The sequence below is a fragment of the Piliocolobus tephrosceles genome, chromosome 17 (assembly GCF_002776525.5).
Source record: "Piliocolobus tephrosceles isolate RC106 chromosome 17, ASM277652v3, whole genome shotgun sequence".
Classification (NCBI taxonomy): domain Eukaryota; kingdom Metazoa; phylum Chordata; class Mammalia; order Primates; family Cercopithecidae; genus Piliocolobus; species Piliocolobus tephrosceles.
Window position 1 is genome coordinate 14,797,774 of NC_045450.1, and position 18,986 is coordinate 14,816,759.

Here is an 18,986-nt window from a genome sequence, read left to right on the forward strand (position 1 = left end):
TCCAGCCTGGGCAACAGGGCAAGACTAGGTCTCAAAAAAAAAAAAAAAAAAAAAAAAAAGTCAAGGTGGTAACACCTCTTGGAAACTCTCCTGCTATTTCTCATTCCAGCATCATCACAGCCTTGAGGCTCTGGGGTAGATCACTTCGTCGAGCTCGTTTACGTGAGGATAACGTTATCTTGGTGGTCTGTAAGAATGTTGCATTGAGTACAGAGCCCAGGCTCCTGGGTCAGCCGGATTCAAATCCCCTTTCCTCCGTAAGGATCTGGGTCAATTACAGTGCTTCAGTTTCCTTGATTTAACTGAGGGAGGCTTTGACTCCAAAAAATTAACACTCGAGTGTACCCGGCCACAGCTTAGCACATCCAGGGTATTTCCACCCTTTCTTTGGGATCCTTGGGTCTGGATGGAGCAGGACCTTCCTAACTCTCCTTACTCGCGCATTCGCGCTGGGTGGAACAAGTGGTCCAAGTAGAATGAGGGGCGGGGTTTGGCGGCGCTCTCGCTCGCAGAGAGCATACGCTCTCCCCACGCGGGGTCCCTGATTGGCTGAAGGTTGCGCCGGCAAGCGCAACTTCCGGGACAGAGGGCTGAGGCTGGAAGGAGCCGGGCATCCGGCCTGAGGCGCAGCGGTCGTGTTAGTTCGGCCCAATGGCGGCACCGCTGCTTCACACGCGGTTGCTGGGAGATGCGGCTGCTTCGGCCTCTGCAGTCAAGACGCTGGGCGCGTCGAGGACTGGGTAAGATTCAGGCCGCTTCCTTCTGCGCGTCCGAGACTAAAGCTCAGGACTGTGCTTAGGGGAGCGGATTGAAAGGGTCCGGGACAAAGCTAATGGCGTGTGGTAGGAGCACGGGATCGAGGGTCATCTCATGTTGGCAGGAATGAGCTCATTCCTCCTAACTGGGTAATAGACATGGGTGGGGCCCGGAAAAGTGAGTATATTCTCTGTTCTGGAGGCCCCCTTTCCCGACTGTGTTTCTTCATGATTTCCCAGGCCTCGGTACTGCCTTCTGCGCCTTGACTCCTCTTCCTTCCCGCTTCTTCGTCCAAATTTGGAAGGGATTCCGTGGGCTATTTTGTTTATCAGCCGAATGTTGTCACTCATGGCAAATTGAATATTGCATCTTTTTTGTTTGAAATTTGTTTCTACACACGTATTTGTTTAGCAGTCTTTATTTTGCTCCACTTTTAAATCCGTAACCCCCATAGCACACTTGGCGTTTAACTTTCAGAGTCATTAGAATGCTATGTTTTTTCATTAATTTACTCTGTGTAAGTGAAGCAGACCTTGTAAAACAATTAACATAATATGATTCATAATATTTACCGAGCTCCTGCTTATTGTGTTCAACACCGGGGACAGTGGTTTATCCAAAGACACTAATGTCCCTGCTTTCTAAGAGCTTACAGAGCTGACAGCCTGGGGGGGGAAGGCAGTACATAGGCCAATAAATTATGATGATTTCAGTTATACAGCAGGGTAGTGGGGGAGGGAAAAGGGAGAGAAGGAGTACTTGAGATTTCTCGTGGGGAAGACATCTGACATTTGAGCTTCCACTTGAATGAAGACAAAAATCTAGGCCGGGAGTAGTTGCTCACTCCTGTAATCACAGCACTTTGGGATGCCGAGGTGGGCGGATCACCTGAAGTCAGGAGATCGAGACCAGCCTGGCCAACATGCTGAAACCCCATCTCTACTAAAAATACAAAAATTAGCCGAGCGTGGTGGCGGGTGCCTGTAATCGCAGCTACTCAGGAGGCTGAGGCGGGAGGATTGTTTGAACCTGGGAGATGGAGGTTGCAGTTAAGCCGAGATCACACCACTGCACTTCAGCCTGGGCAGCAGAGGAAGACTCCATCTCAAAAAAAAAAAAAAAAAAAAATCCAGCCACGTAGAGATTTGGGAAAAGAGTATTTCCGATAGAGTGAACAGTAAGTGAAATGAGAACCAGCTTGGCATGTCGAAGAGCAGAAAAAACATTATGGCTATAGTAAAGCAAGGTGTTGGAGATGAGGTGAGAGAGGTAGGCAGGGGCCAGATTAATGTAGGATCTTAAATACCACACTGAGAGATTTGAATTTTTACTATAAGTGCAGTGGGAAGACAGTTTTCGGTTGCTGAGCAAAGGAGGGGTTGTTGGTTAGGAGTGGAAGCAGGGAGACCAGTAAAGAGGCCTTAACAATAGACCCACTGAATGATGTTGGTTCAATAAATGTTGGCCATTATAATTCTTAATATTTTCGTGAACTTAATAGCTTGTTAATTTTGGTTCCACAGGATTTCAAATATGCGTGCATTAGAGAATGATTTTTTTAATTCTCCCCCAAGAAAAACTGTTCGGTTTGGTGGAACTGTGACAGAAGTCTTGCTGAAGTATAAAAAGGTAAGAGGAGATAATGTATGAGGTTTGCTTTTGGTCAGGTCAGAATACAGCTATTGCTGTTATACTAAAGACCAATAGAAATAGCAAGCTTAATTAAGATACCAGTTGAGATCAAATATTGAATAATAGCATGATGCCGTCAGTGCAAAATTAAGAGTAATAGTGTCCTTTTTCCCCCACCTTGGCCCGTTTCACAGGTAATGAGAGAGTAACAATGTCTTTACTGAGGTTTCACCTCTTCACATGCTTCATTTATAAAGCATCTTTTAGCTTTAGCAAGTGCTGGAATTAAAAACAATTACAGAGTTTTATTTACTTATTTATTTTTATTTTTTTAATTTTGTGAGCTGGAATCTTACTCTGTTGCCCAGGCTAGAGTGCAGTGGAGTGATCTCAGCTCACAGCATCCTCCACCTCCCAGGTTCAAGCAATTCTCCTGCCTCAGTCTCCTGAAGAGCTGGGATTACAGACAGGCACCACCGCACCTGGCTAATTTATTTTTATTTTTTTAGTAGAGATGGGGTTTCACCATGTTGGCCAGGCTGGTCTCGAACTCCTGAGCTTGTGATCCGCCCACCTCGGCCTCCCAGAGTGCTGGGATTACAGGCGTGAGCCACCGTGCCTGGCCTGCAGCATTTTATTTTTTGAGGAACTTACCTAAGCATTACTTTGGGACAGTAAACCATCATCTGACTAGAGATTTTTGTTTTTGTGGTAGTTCAGAAGCATTTCTACTATATCTCAGGAGTAGAGGGAAAATGTTAAGTAACCGTATGTTTATATGTAATATCCATTTGTATCCATATTTGAGTGAATACTTTTTTAGATCCTCCTGAATAGATCATTATAGCTGGCTGTTTTTTTCCCTCATGCTTTTTGAGAATTCGCAGGAGTATCAACTGTTATATTCAAATGTCAATACAGAAGTATAGCCAAATGTAGTTTATCATTTTCCTTTTTCCAAGCCCTCTGGCTGCACTGACATGAGTGTTTAAATTTTTGTAGTCATGATTTTATAATCCGCAATTGACATGTGAAACTTAGTGTTCCTTTTATAATTTCATCTGATGTTAAGGTATGGGTAAAAGTCTTGCTGTTGCTACTAAACAGGAGACAAAAGCATAACCTAATTCTTTCCCCTTCTTGTTAAGGGTGAAACAAATGACTTTGAGTTGTTGAAGAACCAGCTGTTAGATCCAGACATAAAGGTAATTAATTTTGTGTTTGATCATTAGCAAAATTATTGCCACTTTATAGGGACATAGTTTGTTCTTTGGCTCCCATTCTGTCCTCCAGAACTTGCTGTCTCCATGGTCCTCCCTTACTTTAATCTGGTGGTTCTCAACCAGGGACAGTTTTACCCCCAGGAGACATTTGGTAATGGCTGCAGATATTTTTGTTTGTCACAATTGGGAGGAAGGGGTGCTACTGGCATCTAGTGGGTGAATGACAGAGATACTGCTAAACATCTCACAGTGCACAGGGCAACCTCCCATAACCAAGAGTGATCCAGCCCCAAATGACAACAGTGTTGAGGCTGGGAAACCCTGTTCTAATGCTTCCTTTCTATTAGATTACTACATCTTTCCTCCATGCTGCATGCAACTCTCTTGTCTCTTTAAAGCTAAAACAAACCAAAAAACAACCACTGATTCAGCTTTTCCAAGTTCAAGATACACCTATCATGTAGTAAAACTTTGATACATTTTGTTTCACCATTCTTCCTTTACTGCCCAATTTTGAAGAGAATGGTTTATTACCATGGCAACAGTAGTTAGATTGCCTGGAATAAAATTCCAATTTTATTATCCAGTGTGTGATCTTGAGCAAATTGTTTTAACCTCTCTGCCTCTATTTTTCACTGTGTAAAACCAAGAAAACAATAGAGATTTCAGAAATATGGAGTGTTTTGTTTTTTAAGAGATGAGGTCTTGCTGTGTTGCCCCGGCTATTCACAGGTGTGATCATAGTGCACTACAGCCTTGAATTCCTGGCCTCAAATGATCCTTTCTCTTCAGCCTCCTAAGAAGCTGGGACTATAGGTGCATGCCCCTGTGCCTGGCTTTAAACATGGAAATATTTAACAAGGATTCAATGAGCTAATATGCAAGAAGCACTTATAACAGTCTCTGACTCAAAATAAGGGCAGTAATTGTCATCTGTTGGTTTTGTTCCAGCTGACTTCGCTGTATCATTTCTCACTCACATTTAAGTCCACTGTTCTTATCACTGTAGTAATGAGAGGTGACAGCGTGCTGGCAGCCCTGGCTCGCTCTCGGTGCCTCCTTGGCCTCGGCGCCCACTCTGGCCACTTGAGGAGCCCTTCAGCCCGCAGCTGCACTGTGGGAGCCCCTCTCTGGGCTGGCCAAGGCCGGAGCCGGCTCCTTCTGCTTGTGGGGAGGTGTGGAGGGAGAGGTGCAGGAGGGAACTGGGACTGCATGCAGCGCTCGCGGGCCAGCGCGAGTTCCGGGTGGGCGTGGGCTCGTCTTGAGTTCCGGGTGGGCGTGGGCTCGTCTCGGCTGGCCCCTGCACTTGGAGTGGCCGGCTGGAGTGAGAGGCTTAGCATCCGGGCTAGCAGCTGCGGAGGGTGCGCCGGGTCCCCCAGCAGTGCTGGCCCGCTGGTGCTGCACTCAAATTCTTGCAGGGCCTCAGCTGCCTCCCTGCGTGGCAGGGCTGGAGACCTACAGCCCACCATGCCCGTGCCCGCCTCCCCGACGATGGACTCGTGCGCAGCCCAAGCCTCCCCGACGGGCACCGCCCCCTGCTCCGTGGCGCCCGGTCCCATCGACTGCCCAAGGGCTGAGGAGTGCAGGTGTGGCGCTGGGCTGGAGGGCGCCCAGCTCCAGCGCTGGGCTGGAGCCCGCGGCTCTGGTACAGGATTCAGTAGGTGAAGCCTGCTGGGCTCCTGAGTCTAGTGGGGACTTGGAGAACCTTTATGTCTAGCTAAGGGATTGTAAATATACCAATCAGCACCCTGTACCTAGCTCAAGGTTTGTAAATACACCAATCAGTACTCTGTGTCTACCTGATCTAGTGAGGACTTGGAGAACTTTTCTGCCTAGCACTCTGTCTAGCTAAAGGTATTATAAATGCACCAATCAGCACTCTGTCAAAACGGATGAATCAGCTCTGTGTAAAATGGACCAATTAGCAGGATGTGGGTGGGGTCAGATAAGGGAATAAAAGCAGGCTGCCCGAGCGCCAGTGGCAACCCGCTGGGGTCAGCTTCCACACTGTGGGTGGTTTGTTCTTTCACTCTTTACAATAAATCTTGCTGCTGCTCACTCTTTGGGTCCACGCCGCCTTCACCGCAAAGGTCTGCAGCTTCACTTCTGAAGCCAGGGAGACCACGAACCCACCAGAAGGAAGAAACTCCGAATATCAGAAGGAACAACTCTAGATACGCTGCCTTTAAGAGCTGTAACACTTTCCATGTTGGTCTGCAGCTTCATTCTTGAAGTCAGCGAGACCAAGAACCCACCAATTCCAGACACAGTAATTACCCGGACAGGTTACCCATTGTTTTTAGATGCTCATTTCAGTGGACTCTTTTTGAGACAAAGTCTCATTCTTCTGGCCTAGGCTGGAGTGCAGTGGTGCGATCTGGGCTCACTGCAACTTTTGCCTCCTGGGTTCAGGCGGTTCTCCTTCCTGAGCCTCCCAAATAGCTGGGATTACAGGCACCGGCCACCATGCCTGGTTAATTTTTTTATTATTAGTGGAGACAGGGTTTCACCATGTTGGCCAGGCTAGTCTCAAACTCCTGACCTCAGGTGACCTGCCTGCCTCGGCCTCCCAAAGTGCTGGGATTACAAGTGTGAGCCACTGAGCCCAGCCTCAGTGGACTTATTTTTTTAAGCCTTGTTTCAGCCGACACTGTTGGCCACCCCCTTCTTAAAACAGTGTTTCTGGGCCGGGCGCGGTGGCTCACACCTGTAATCCCAGCACTTTGGGAGGCTGAGGCAGGTGGATCATGAGGTCAGGAGATCAAGACCATCCTGGCTAACAGTGAAACCCCGTCTCTACTAAACATACGAAAAAATTAGCCGGGTGTGGTGGCCAGCGCCTGTAGTTCCAGCTACTTGGGAAGCTGACGCAGCAGAATGGCGTGAACCTGGGAGGCAGAGCTTGCAGTGAGCCAAGATCACGCCAGTGCACTCCAGCCTGGGTGACAAAGTGAGACTCTGCCTCTAAATAAATAAATAAATAAATAAATAAATAAATAAATAAATAAATAAAACAGTGTTTCTGATCCTCCTGTCTTGTGATCCTTTAATCTCTAATCTCTCTCGATAGGTTCTTGATCTTAAATTTGTTGTTGACTGGGCTTCACAACTCGACTCTTTCCTCACTCTGTAGGTTCTTCTGTTGATATCTTCATCTCCCTTCATGGCTTTGAAATCTACCTGTGTCCTAATATATTTGTATCTGTAGCCAAGATTGCTCTTGTGGGCTCCAGATTTGTTTCATTTTCATTTTTGGGGGCAGGGGCAGACCAGAGTCTTGCTCTGTAACCTAGGCTGTAGTGTAGTGGGATGATCTTGGCTCACTGCAACCTCTGCCTCCTGGGTTCAAGCCGTCTTCACTCCTCAGCCTCCTGAGTAGCTATGCTGCCACGCCCAGCTAATGTTTTTGTTTTTTCAGTAGATTTGGGATTACACCATGCTCGCCAGGCTGGTCTTGAACTCCTGACCTCAAGTGATCCACCCACCTCAGCCTCCCACAGTGCTGGGATTATAGGCATGAACCACTGCACCCGGCCTAGACTTGTTTCTTAACTGTCTGTTACATGCATTTACCCAGAATCATTAAGTGCTCCAAACTTAGCACATCTTAAAATAAACTCTTGGCCGGGTGCGGTGGCTCGCGCCTATAATTCCAGCACTTTGGGAGGCCGAGGTGGGAGGATCACGAGGTCAGGAGATCAAGACCATCCTGGCTAACACGGTGAAATGCTGTCTCTACTAAAAATACAAAAAAATCAGCCGGGCATGGTGGTGGGCGCCTGTAGTCCCAGCTACTCAGGAAACTGAGGCAGGAGAATGGCATGAACCAGGGAGGCAGAGCTTGCAGTGGGCTGAGATCGCATCACTGCACTCCAGCCTGGGCGATAGAGCAAGACTCCGTCTCAAATAAATAAATAAATAAACTCTTAACCTTTCTCTCACACCCACCACTTCTGCACACTTCTTTATGTGCTTAACTGTTCATTACTTCCCTCATCATTGAGCTAGCAACCTTGGGGTCTTTAGTACCCCTCAAATCCATTCACTGATCAAGCCCTTAGGGGGAAAGAAAGTCTTTCAAGCCTTCCTGTTTTGTTGGTTCTCTCTTGTATGGATTCCGGTAACCTCTTTAGCGGGTCTCTATGTTCCCAGTCCTCCTCTATCTCATACCTGTGTGGCCCTCACAACCACCATTTATTCTCAACAGTGTAGCCTAAATTATCTCTGGAAAGCACGTGTCTAGGCATGTCATTTCCCTAGTAAAAACTTCATGCCTATGGAAAATGAATATCAGCATGGCCTGCAACCTTTTTTATGTTTCCTCTTGCTAGATACTTTATTCCTGGAATTTGTCACTTTGCATCTTTATGCCTTTGCCTGTGCCTTTTTTTCCTGGCTGGAGGAGGTCCCTGTATGTACTTTATTTGCTACCTATTTGAGCACCGGCTATAGTTACATTGCCTCCCTTCTTGCCAGCTGTGTGACCAGGGACAAGTTGCTGCGCTTCTGTTTCAGTGTCCTCATCTGTAAAATGGGAATCGGTAGTAGTACCTACTTCATGGAGTAAGGATGACATGAGTTACTGTATGTTAAAGTCTTAGAGCAGTGCTTGGCATACAGTAAGTGCTATATTAGTGTTTACTGTTATTATTACTGTAGTTTAAAAAGCTCCTGCTCACCATTTAAACTGAGTTGAAGTGTCTTTAATGGAGCTTTCCCTGGTTCTCTAAGCACATGGTTGCTCCTTCATTGAGTCCGTTTCCCACACTTCCAGATCTCTCTAATTACAGACCTGGTTTACAAGGCCCTCCATGGTCTATTTGGTGCTTCTTTGTTCCCCAGATTTATTATCTGTTAGCTTGCTCACTATACATGACAGCCATACTGAACGTCTTTCAGTTTTCTGAAAACATACTTTTCCTTCTGTAAGAAATAGAACTTCCAGAAAAGACTCAACTGTGTTACTGTTTAAAGACCTCTGAAGCATCACTTTCTCTTTAAAGCTTTTCCTGACCCCTGCCTTCTTTCCCAGATACAAACGGACATTTGCTTGGTGTTCCACTGTATTTTGTATCAGCAGTTCTCATTCTTGGTATTTGAACATACCAAGAATTGCACTAGTTGTGTGGAGTGTTGCAAGTGGAACTTTTTTCATCTTGAGACAGGGTCGTGCTTTGTCACGCAGGCTGGAGTGTAATGGGCCCGATCATGGCTCACTGCAGCCTCAACCTCCCAGGCTCAAGCAGTCTTCCCACCTCTGGCTCGCGAGCACCTGGGATCACAGGCATGTACTACCATGCCAGGCTAATTTTTGTAGAGACTGGGTCTTCCTGTGTTGCCCAGGCTGGTCTCAAATTCCTGGGCTCAAGCAGTCTCCTCCTGCCTTGGCCTCTCAAAAGTGCTGGGATTACAGGCATGAGCCACTGTTCCTGGCTGCTAGTAGAAATAATAATAGTTCAGTACTAACGCATCAAAGCCTGTGACTGATTTACTTTTTTTTTTTTTCCTTTTCGAGACGGAGTTTTGCTCCTGTTGCCCAGGCTGGAGTGCAATGGCACGATCTTGGCTCACTGCAATCTCCGCCTCCGGGGTTCAAGCGATTCTCCTGCCTCAGCCTCCCTAGTAGCTGGGATTACGGGCATGCACCACCACACCCGGCTGATTTTATATTTTTAGTAGAGACAAGATTTCTCCACGTTGGTCAGGCTGGTCTTGAACTCTCAACCTCAGGTGGTCCACCCACCTTGGCCTCTCAAAGTGTTGGGATTACAGGCGTGAGCCACCACGCCTGGCCTGATTTACTTTTCAAAATGGTACAGTTTAAATGTTATCCTTATAGTTTTGTTGCAGTCTTTTTAGTGGAAAAGAGATGGGATAGATTTTTTTATTTGCACACTAACTTAGCTTGTTTTCTACGTGCCTTTGGCCTTAGCGAGCTACCATTAATGTTATCCTTAACAGTTGTGGATGTTACGAAATTACCATAGTACAAATGAGTTATGGTTTTACTTTATTTTACTGCCAGGCTACTTGGGATTTCATCAGAAAATGGTTGATCTGTGGGAGTTTGTCACATGGCATAGTAAGCGCTCAGTAGCTGAATTAAGGTGGGGAAAAGGTGACAGCTCCTTCTCCACATACAGGGAGGCGTGTGGGACAGTGGATGGAGGATAACCTTGACTGAGACAGACAGGTTTGGACCTGCTTCTTTACTGGCTTCTTGGTTGGGCAGATGGCTTATTAATCTCTCTTAGTCTCAGCTTCCTGAACAGCAAAATGGGAATAACTAAACATCTTGCAGAGTTTTTAGGATTAGAAGAAGATATGTATGTAGAGTGTCAGACACCGTGCCTGGCATATGGTGTGTTCTCACTAAATGATAACTCCCTATGAATATCCCTGTAGGTATGACCTTGTGTTCCTTTTATTTATATGTCTAACCCTTCCACAAATTAGGGGCTTTTTCTTAATGTTTGTATGTATGTGTATATGCATGAATATAATTAATACAGTAATATTTTACATAATTGACACTGTATTTTATACATTGCCTTTCAAATTTAGCAGTTCTTCTCATGTCACTAACAATTATTGTGAACAGTAATTTGATTTGCCTGAAAAATATTTCATGGAGGAATGGGATTATCATTTATACAGAGCAAACACATCATAATATATTTAAACTCAGCCACAGGTTTGGTTTAGAAAACTTATGTTTATTCATGACCCCAATTGATCAGCCTAGACTGAGTTTTATCAGCTTGCTTTCTGGTCAGCTTGAATGTAGAGGAAATAGAGGTAGCTGTTGTTCCTTTGTGATCTTCTAATATTTGAATCTGCTAGAATTCTGCAATTTTTAAAAGTCCCAGGTGTCAACATTTGAGGTGATTTTGTGCTTTCAGGGCAAACAAAAGTGATCAGGCTGAAGTATTGCATTTAAGTCTTTTTCCTACATTTTAGAGTTACTGGATTGCTTTTTTAAAACAGGAAAGTTTATTGTGACATATTTTTCTGTTTTGATACCCAGTTTCGATTTCCTTCCAAGTTTGTGACCTTTTCCCCGCAACCTATTCTTGATAGATGATTGATATAAGATAGCTGTAAATTTCTGTTATCTTAGAGGATTTGTGATTTTGAAAGTACTCTTCTTTGTTTAACTTAAGGATGACCAGATCATCAACTGGCTGCTGGAATTCCGTTCTTCTATCATGTACTTGACAAAAGACTTTGAGCAGCTTATCAGTATTATATTGGTAAGTTCACCATTTATTTCACTGTCTAGCATGTAATTCAGAACTTTATAATAGTGTATATTTTATTTATAACATGCTGTTTTTATCTTTCCCAACTCTAGAGATTGCCTTGGTTGAATAGAAGTCAAACAGTAGTAGAAGAGTATTTGGCTTTTCTTGGTAATCTTGTATCAGCACAGACTGTTTTCCTCAGACCATGTCTCAGCATGATTGCTTCTCATTTTGTGCCTCGTAAGTCATTACTCTTTGCTTGCTTGGAATTTTCTTTTTTGTTTTTTTAATACTTCTTTATTAAAATACCACCTTCCCCTTGTATATGAGAGATACTGCTACCATGGAAGATTCCAGATGCATATTGGCACCAGGACTGGTAGACATGTGTTCCCCATAATGACCCCTGTGGAGGTGTCTAGATTCATTTGTTGCTATGAGTTTTATGTATTGTAATTTGCTTTATTGAACTCCTGGTGAAGTCTTAGAACTCATCTAGGAATGTTTAGCTGTTTAAAAACTATAGTTGCTTTACATTTTTTTCAAACTGTGCTTTTAATTAATCATTGGGATAACTTTGGATTATGGAAAAAATAACTTTTCTATATAGCTGTTAATTCTCTACGTCAGTAACTTTTTTGTATGGCTGTTTATTGTCTAGATCAATGACAAAATAACATACTTTCTTTTTCCCTCAAAAGCCCGAGTGATCGTTAAGGAAGGTGATGTAGATGTTTCAGATTCTGAGGATGAAGATGATAGTAAGTATGAAAAGCTTTAAAGCCTGGGCACCGTAGCTTACACTCATAATCCCAGCACTTTGGGTGGCCAAGACGGGAGGATCACTTGAGGCCAAGAGTTTGAGACCAGCCTGGGCAACATAGTGAGACTTTGTCTCTACAAAAAACCATTTTTTTCAAACATTTTCTTAAAAAAGGCTTAAAGTGGCCGGGCGCGGTGGCTCAAGCCTGTAATCCCAGCACTTTGGGAGGCCGCGACGGGCGGATCACGAGGTCAGGAGATCGAGACCATCCTGGCTAACATGGTGAAACCCCGTCTCTACTAAAAAATACAAAAATCTAGCCGGGCGAGGTGGCAGGCGCCTGTAGTCCCAGCTACTTGGGAGGCTGAGGCAGGAGAATGGCGTAAACCCGGGAGGCGGAGGCTTAGGTGGGTGGATTGCTTGAGCCAGGAGTTCGAGCCCTGCCTGGACAAGATGGCAAGACACTATCTCTTTAAAAAAAAAAAAAAAAAAAAAAAGTAAAGCATAGAACACCTGGCACCTATTCTAATAAGTAGACTGCAACAAATGACAACCTTTGATAAAATGTTTTTGTTATATTTAGCGTTGATATGCAGTCAGTTGTCTTGAATGTATTGTTTATATAATTAGTCCATTTAGTTTTCATTGATGGTTGTGGAGAAAAAATCTTGAAATTATTATTTCTGTGATAAATTATTCTGTTTTGGTTAGCATGTGTTTTTAGCTTCAAGTATGTCACTTTTTTTTTTTTTTGAGACAGAGTCTTGCTCTGTCACCCAGGCTGGAGTACAGTGGTATGATCTCAGCTCACTGCAGCCTTTACCTCCCGGGTTCAAGTGATTCTCCTGCTTCAGCCTCCTGAGTAGATGAAACTACAGGCATGTGCCACCATGCCCGGCTAGTTTTTGTATTTTTAGTAGAGATGGGGTTTCACCATGTTGGTCAGGCTGGTCTTGAACTCCTGACCTCAGGTGATCCACCCGCCTTAGCCTCCCAAAGTGCTGAGATTACAGGCGTGAGCTACCGCGCCCGCCCAGCATGCATTTTTAGCTTCAAGTGCGTCGCCCTTTGGTTTCATTTTGATGCTCATACTCTCAACTTTTCTCCTTGCAGGTCTACCTGCAAATTTTGACACATGTCACAGAGCCTTGCAAATAATAGCAAGATATGTCCCATCGTGAGTATACTTTTCCTTATTTTGAATGTTCAGTTCACAAGAAAATTGTAATCAATTAGCAAAAATTATAAAGTGTTAATAGCATTAAAGCTTGAATCTTACATTGCATGTTTTTTTTTTGTATCCACTTGAGGAAACTTTACGTTCTACCAAAAGTGGCATTTCCATTTTCTATGTATTGTCTTTGATTGTTTTTCAAAGTTTGTATGCAGATTCTCCCCCAGTTTCGTATGGTGGTTGGAATTTTGCTTTTATCTTCAACAGATACACCATCCAAACATTTTCAGTGAGAAACCCCTGTGTGTGTTTGTGTCATGCCATATGAATAAAAATTGCACTTCTAAGAAAAGCTTTTCAGGTCTGTGGGTTTCTTTTGGAAGGGTGGACTTCTAGTTCCCTCTGTCCGTTGATTATTTATTAACTTGAAACAATCCAACTTGGTAATTTTTTCTTCTTTTAAAAATAATATACATGTGTAGTGGGAAATGTCAGCAAAAAGCTCCCTCTTCAATTTTGCTGTCGATATCAGAGTTAATGGAAGCTTATTTTCTCTAAGTCGTTATAGATTTTCTCAGAAGCTATACAATGTAAGTTCCAGTTCTGGCCGGGCGCGGTGGCTCACGCCTGTAATCCCAGCACTTTGGGAGGCTGAGGCGGGCGGATCACCTGAGGTTGGGAGTTTGAGATCAGCCTGACCAACATGGAGAAACCCCGTCTCTACTGAAAATACAAAATTAGCCGGGCGTGGTGGTGCATGCCTGTAATCCCAGCTGCTTGGAAGGCTGAGGCAGGAGAATCGCTTGAACCCGGGAGGCGGAGGTTGCAGTGAGCTGAGATTGCGCCACTGTACTCCAGCCTGGGCAGCAAGAGTGAAACTCCGTCTCAAAAAAAAAAAAAAAGTTCCAGTTCTTTGAGGTAGGGGTTCTTGTTTGCCTCCTATATCTATCCATATTTGCTTTTAGAATGGTAGTATTACTTTTCTAGAAAGTAAAGTTAACATGGATTGATTTAATTTTTTAAAAATAGGACACCGTGGTTTCTTATGCCGATACTGGTGGAAAAGTTTCCATTTGTTCGAAAATCAGAGAGAACACTGGTAAGAAATCTTTTCATTGAGAAAATCATGGAAAAGTTGTTTGCATGATTCCATTTTAGATGATGTTAGGTCTTTTTCTTTCTTTCTTTCTTTCTTTTTTTGAGACAGAGTCTTGCTGTGTCACCCAAGCTGGAGTACAGTGGCATCATCTAGGCTCACTGCAACCTCCGCCTCTCAGGTTCAAGCAATTCTCCTGCCTCAGCCTCCTAAGTAGCTGGCACTATAGGCACGCGCCACCATACCCAGCTAATTTTTGTATTTTTAGTAGAGACGGGGTTTCACCATATTGGCCAGACTGGTCTTGAACTCCTGACCTTGTGATCTGCCCGCCTCGGCCTCCCAAAGTGCTGGGATTAGTGAACCACCGTGCCCGGCCGATGTTAGGTCTTTTTCTTTTAAAGGTTACTTTGTCTTCTAGACTTTAAACTGATGTCTAAGAATTTGGCTCAGATTCCTTTCTTCTCAAGTGGCTATTGGAGATTCCCAGTGCCTTTTTCTGTTATTAGTATGTGCAAGTCAAGGTGTGAGTTCATTTCAGGAATATCTGTAGTGGCTTCATGCTTATACAAGAATTACTAGAAGATAATAGTTCTTGTATTACTAATTGTAAATATGCCTTATTTTAACCTGAAAGCAAAGCCTTCTGTGGAAGCATTCTGCTTAAGTTTTTGTATACTGTTCAGATCATTTGTGCAGTTTTTAATAATTAATAGTGGTTGCCTTAGTATAAAACCAAATCTAGTAACATACAAAAATAATTATGTGCGATTGATGCTAGGAATGCAAGACTGACTTTTTTTTTTTTTTCCGGGGAGGGGACTTTTTTTTTTTTTCCTGGGTCTCTCTCTGTCACCCAGGCTGGAGTACAGTGGCACCGTGTCGGCTCGCTGCAACTTCTGCCTCCCCAGGGTTCTAGTGACTCTCCCCCCTCAGCCTCCCGAGTAGGTGGGACTACAGGCATGGGACACCACACCCCACTAATTTTTGTATTTTTGGTAGAGATGGGGTTTTGCCACATTGTCCAGGCTGGTCTTGAACTCCTGACCTTAAGTGATCCACCTGTCTCCACCTTGCAAAGTGTTGGGATTAGAGATGTGAACCACCATGACCGACTGAGATTGATTTAGTACCTGAATATGAATTAATAAAACATTTTGTAGCAATAGAACAAAGGACAAAAACCACATAATCATCTCAGTAGATGCAGAAGTGTGTGACAAACACCAATATCCTTTTATGACAAAAACAGAAGGAAATTTTCTCAACCTGATAAAGGGCATCTGAAAAACCCACAGCTGACATCATATTCAGTGGTGAAAGACTAAAAGTTTTTTCTGAAGAATAAGAACAAAACAAGGATGTCCGCTCTTGCTGCTTGTCTAGCCAAGGCAGTTAGGCAAGAAAAAGAATTAAAGGCATCCAGATGGAATGGAAGGCATAAACTCTTGCAAGGTGATTTTATATGTCATCCTAAGGAGTTCCCACACACACAGACGTTTTAGAGATAGTAAATGAGTTCAGCATGGTTACGGGACAGAAGCCCAACAACATACAGTAACCACTTGTCCAAGACAATTGAATAGGGGAGAATAGACTTTTCAACAGATGCTGCTGGCAGAAGTGGATATGAACATGCAAAAGAATGAAGCATATGGATATCCATGTACAAAAATGAACTCAAAATCCATAAAAGCCCTACGTGAAGAGTAAAAACTGTAAAATTCTGAGAAGAAAATAGGGGTACATGTTGGATTAGGCAATAATTTCCATATGTGATGCCTGAGCCCAAGCGACCAAAGAAAAAATACATCAATTGTACTTCAAAATTAAAAATTGTTATGTTTCATAGTACATCTTCAGGAAGATGAAAAGAATCCCCAAATAATGGGAGAAAATATTTCTAAATTTTATGTCTGGTAATGGACTTGTGTATGTAAAGAACTCTTATAATGGAATAATAAAAGGGTAAATAACCCATTTGAAATGGGTAAAGGATCTGAATAGGCATTTCTGCGAAAAAGCACATGAAAAGAAGCTCAACATCATTAGCCATCAGGGAAATAGTTTCACTTCATGCCCACAAGGATGGTTATATTCAGAATGAGAAGACAGTAACAAGTGTTGACAAGGATATGGAGAAATGGGAACATTGTAACTGTCATATGTTGCTGTGGGAATGTAAAATAGTGCAGCTGTTTTGGAAAATAGCCTGGCATTTCTTAGAGGTTAAATGTAGAATTACCATGTGACTTAGCAGTTCCATTTCTGGGTTTATACCCGAGAGAAATGAAAATATATGTCCACAGAAAAACTTGTACATGAATGTTCATAGCAGCATCATTCGTAATAGCCTCAAGTAGAAGCAACTCAAATGTCTGTCAGCTGATGAACAGATGACAAAACGTAGTACAATGAAATACTAGCAATGAAAAGGAATGCTTTATATGTTACAACATGATTGGACCCTAAAAACATGCCAAAAGACTGTATTATATGATTCCATTTGTATGAAAGGAATGGTTTACATGTTACAACATGATTGAACCCTAAAAACATGTATAATATGACTCCATTTATAGGAAATGTCTCAAAGAGGCAGATTCATAGAAAGACTAGTGGTTGCCAAGGTCTTCATTTTTTAGGGGTGCACTACTAATGGATATGGGATTTCTTTTTAGAGTGATTAAATGTTATAAAGTTGCTGGCTGAGCACAGTGGCTTATGCCTGTAATCACAGCACTTCAGGAGGCTGAAGTGGGAAGATCCAGGAGGTGAAGACTAGCCTGGGCAACATAGCGAGAACCTGTCTCTCTAAGAGGAAAAATTAACCAGATGTGGTGGTGTACACCTGTAGTTCTAGCTACTAGGGAGGCTGAGGAGGAAGGATTGCTTATCCCAGGAATTCAGGGTTACAGTGAGCTATGACTGCACCACTGCACTCCAGCCTGAGAGAGAGCAAGACCCTGTCTCTAAAAGAAAATGTTCTGAAATTGATTATGTTGATGGTCACATAACTCAATATATCAATATATTAAAAACTTAAATTGTATACTTTAAGTTGGTGATTGTATGATTTATGAGTTTTATCAATACAGCTACTTAAACATCTATAGTTATGCAAATTAAAAACGTCATTTACTGAGGATAATTGAAATGATTATACTGAACATGATACGTATGTAGAAACAGTACAGTTTTTGTATTGCTGGATAGTCTGTTTTTTTCTGTTTAAATATTTGAAACTAAAGGTTGTGTAATTGATGTTTCGCTTACATAATTGTGAAACATTTATTCTCTGTTGAAATGTTTTATCTTATGTGTTCTGCTTTAGGAATGTTACGTTCATAACTTACTAAGGATTAGTGTGTATTTTCCAACCTTGAGGCATGAAATTCTGGAGCTTGTTATTGAAAAGCTACTCAAGTTGGATGTAAGTATTGAGCAATCTATTTTTATTTTCATTTACTGACTTGAATTTGTTATAATCACAGTATGTGGAAACAATAGTCAGTGATGTAAAAGAATCCACTTGGTCAGGCGTGGTGGCTCACACCTGTATTCCCAGCACTTTGGGAGGCCAAGGCAGGCAGATCACCTGAGGTTAGGAGTTCGAGACCAGCCTGGCCAACATGGTGAAACCCCATCTCTATAAAAATAAAAAAAAATTATCCAGGCATGATGGCGAGTGCCTGTAATCCCAGCTACTCAGGAGGCTGAGGTGGGAGAATCAGTTGAACCCAGGAGGCAGATCTTGCAGAGAGCCAAGACTGTGCCACTACACTCCAGCCTGGGTGACAGAGTGAGACTCCGTCTCAAAAAAAAAAAAAAAAAAAAAAAAAGAAACCACTTGCACCATTCTTTGCTTCCTTTCTTTAAATGTGTCTTGAACTCCATCTGTGTATGTGCTGGGAGTTGTAGACAGTTCCTTCTCATGATTGGAGAACAAGGCATTAAATACGTAGTTAGCCAAATGTAAAAGTATGGTTGTGGAAAATGCTATGAATGAAACATACATTATGAGTTAGAGAAACTGATAGAATCGCAGTGGGGTCAGGAAGGGATTCCTAAGGAAATGATTTTTCCTGTTTGGCCTTTCTTAAGGGCAGATTATAATTATAAGCATCTAAAACTTTGTTTCAGGAAGCCCGCATTAAGGTGCAGTGGGAATGAAAGGAAGTGGTGGATTCTGGTGACATTGTGAGGAAAGGTGAACTGGTCCTTGAGACTGGTTTGGAGGAGGGGAGGCAGACAGTAAGAGAAAGGAATTCTTCAGAGGTTGCTCCTTGTGGAGTCGAATCTTGGTGTTGCATTCATGGCAGTTAGAAATATCAGCAGGAGGCAGTTGGGAGAGGAGTTCCGTCTTGGCCAGGTTCAGTTGCTGGTGGGCAGCCTACTAGAGAATACTCACCGGCAGTCGTGGCTGCAGGTGGGGACCTGAGCATAAACCTTTGGAAAGATACAGTTTAGGACAGGGGAGGAGAAGGGTGATCAGAACTATGAGGAAAACCATGAGTCTGGGTGCTCAGGAAGGATCTGCTGGAAGGAGGAGTTTGGTCAGCAGCATCAGATACTGCTGTCATTTTTTGGAAGGATGAAAAGAGCAACAGTCCTCGGATTTAGTGGTTAGAAGGTAGTCTTTGTTGCTTTCTGGAGGACCATGTCAGTGAAGAGGCAGAAACTGCATTTCGGGAGGGGATGTGGATGGTGGGGAAGCAGAAGTAGGGCTGTTGAAGACCTTGGTGCAGGATTGTGGTGGAAGGAGGGGACAGAGCAGGGCTAAGGCGTGGTTCAGGAGTGGGGAGATATGAGCAGGTTTGTGGACTGAGGGGAGAGGAGCTTTGGTGGAGGAAAACATTGATGCTATAGGGAAGCAGGAAAATGGAACGAGGTCTTAGAAGAGCTGGAGCTTGGGCCCATTGGTGCAGTGTTCACTTGGAGTTGCACCTCTCTGGCCAACTGTATGTGTACTCTTTATAGTGTTTCTCTGGTATATACTTAAGGAGCATTTTAGAATGTTTACAAAGAAGGTCAAGCATAGATAATAAAAAATGGCATGGTTTGAGTGGTATGTTAAGATATTTGAATGGTGATATAC

The 18,986-nt window shown here is 43.3% G+C and overlaps 1 protein-coding gene across 3 annotated transcripts in view; it reads left to right on the forward strand.

Annotated features, from left to right (window-relative positions):
• Positions 1–548: 548 nt before the first annotated feature.
• Positions 549–18,986, forward strand: part of RRN3 (RRN3 homolog, RNA polymerase I transcription factor) — a 36,617-nt gene continuing 18,179 nt past the window's right edge. For 2 of the 3 annotated variants that reach the window (XM_023189715.1, XM_031934461.1), the window contains exons 1-9: positions 549–740; positions 2,280–2,385; positions 3,537–3,593; positions 10,775–10,864; positions 10,966–11,095; positions 11,557–11,616; positions 12,732–12,795; positions 13,822–13,891; positions 17,223–17,321. In XM_023189715.1, coding sequence (XP_023045483.1) covers positions 652–740; positions 2,280–2,385; positions 3,537–3,593; positions 10,775–10,864; positions 10,966–11,095; positions 11,557–11,616; positions 12,732–12,795; positions 13,822–13,891; positions 17,223–17,321 — 765 coding nt within the window. In that variant the 5' untranslated portion in view covers positions 549–651. The remainder of the gene's footprint in view (positions 741–2,279; positions 2,386–3,536; positions 3,594–10,774; positions 10,865–10,965; positions 11,096–11,556; positions 11,617–12,731; positions 12,796–13,821; positions 13,892–17,222; positions 17,322–18,986) is intronic. The other variant, XM_023189716.1, reaches the window with a different exon arrangement.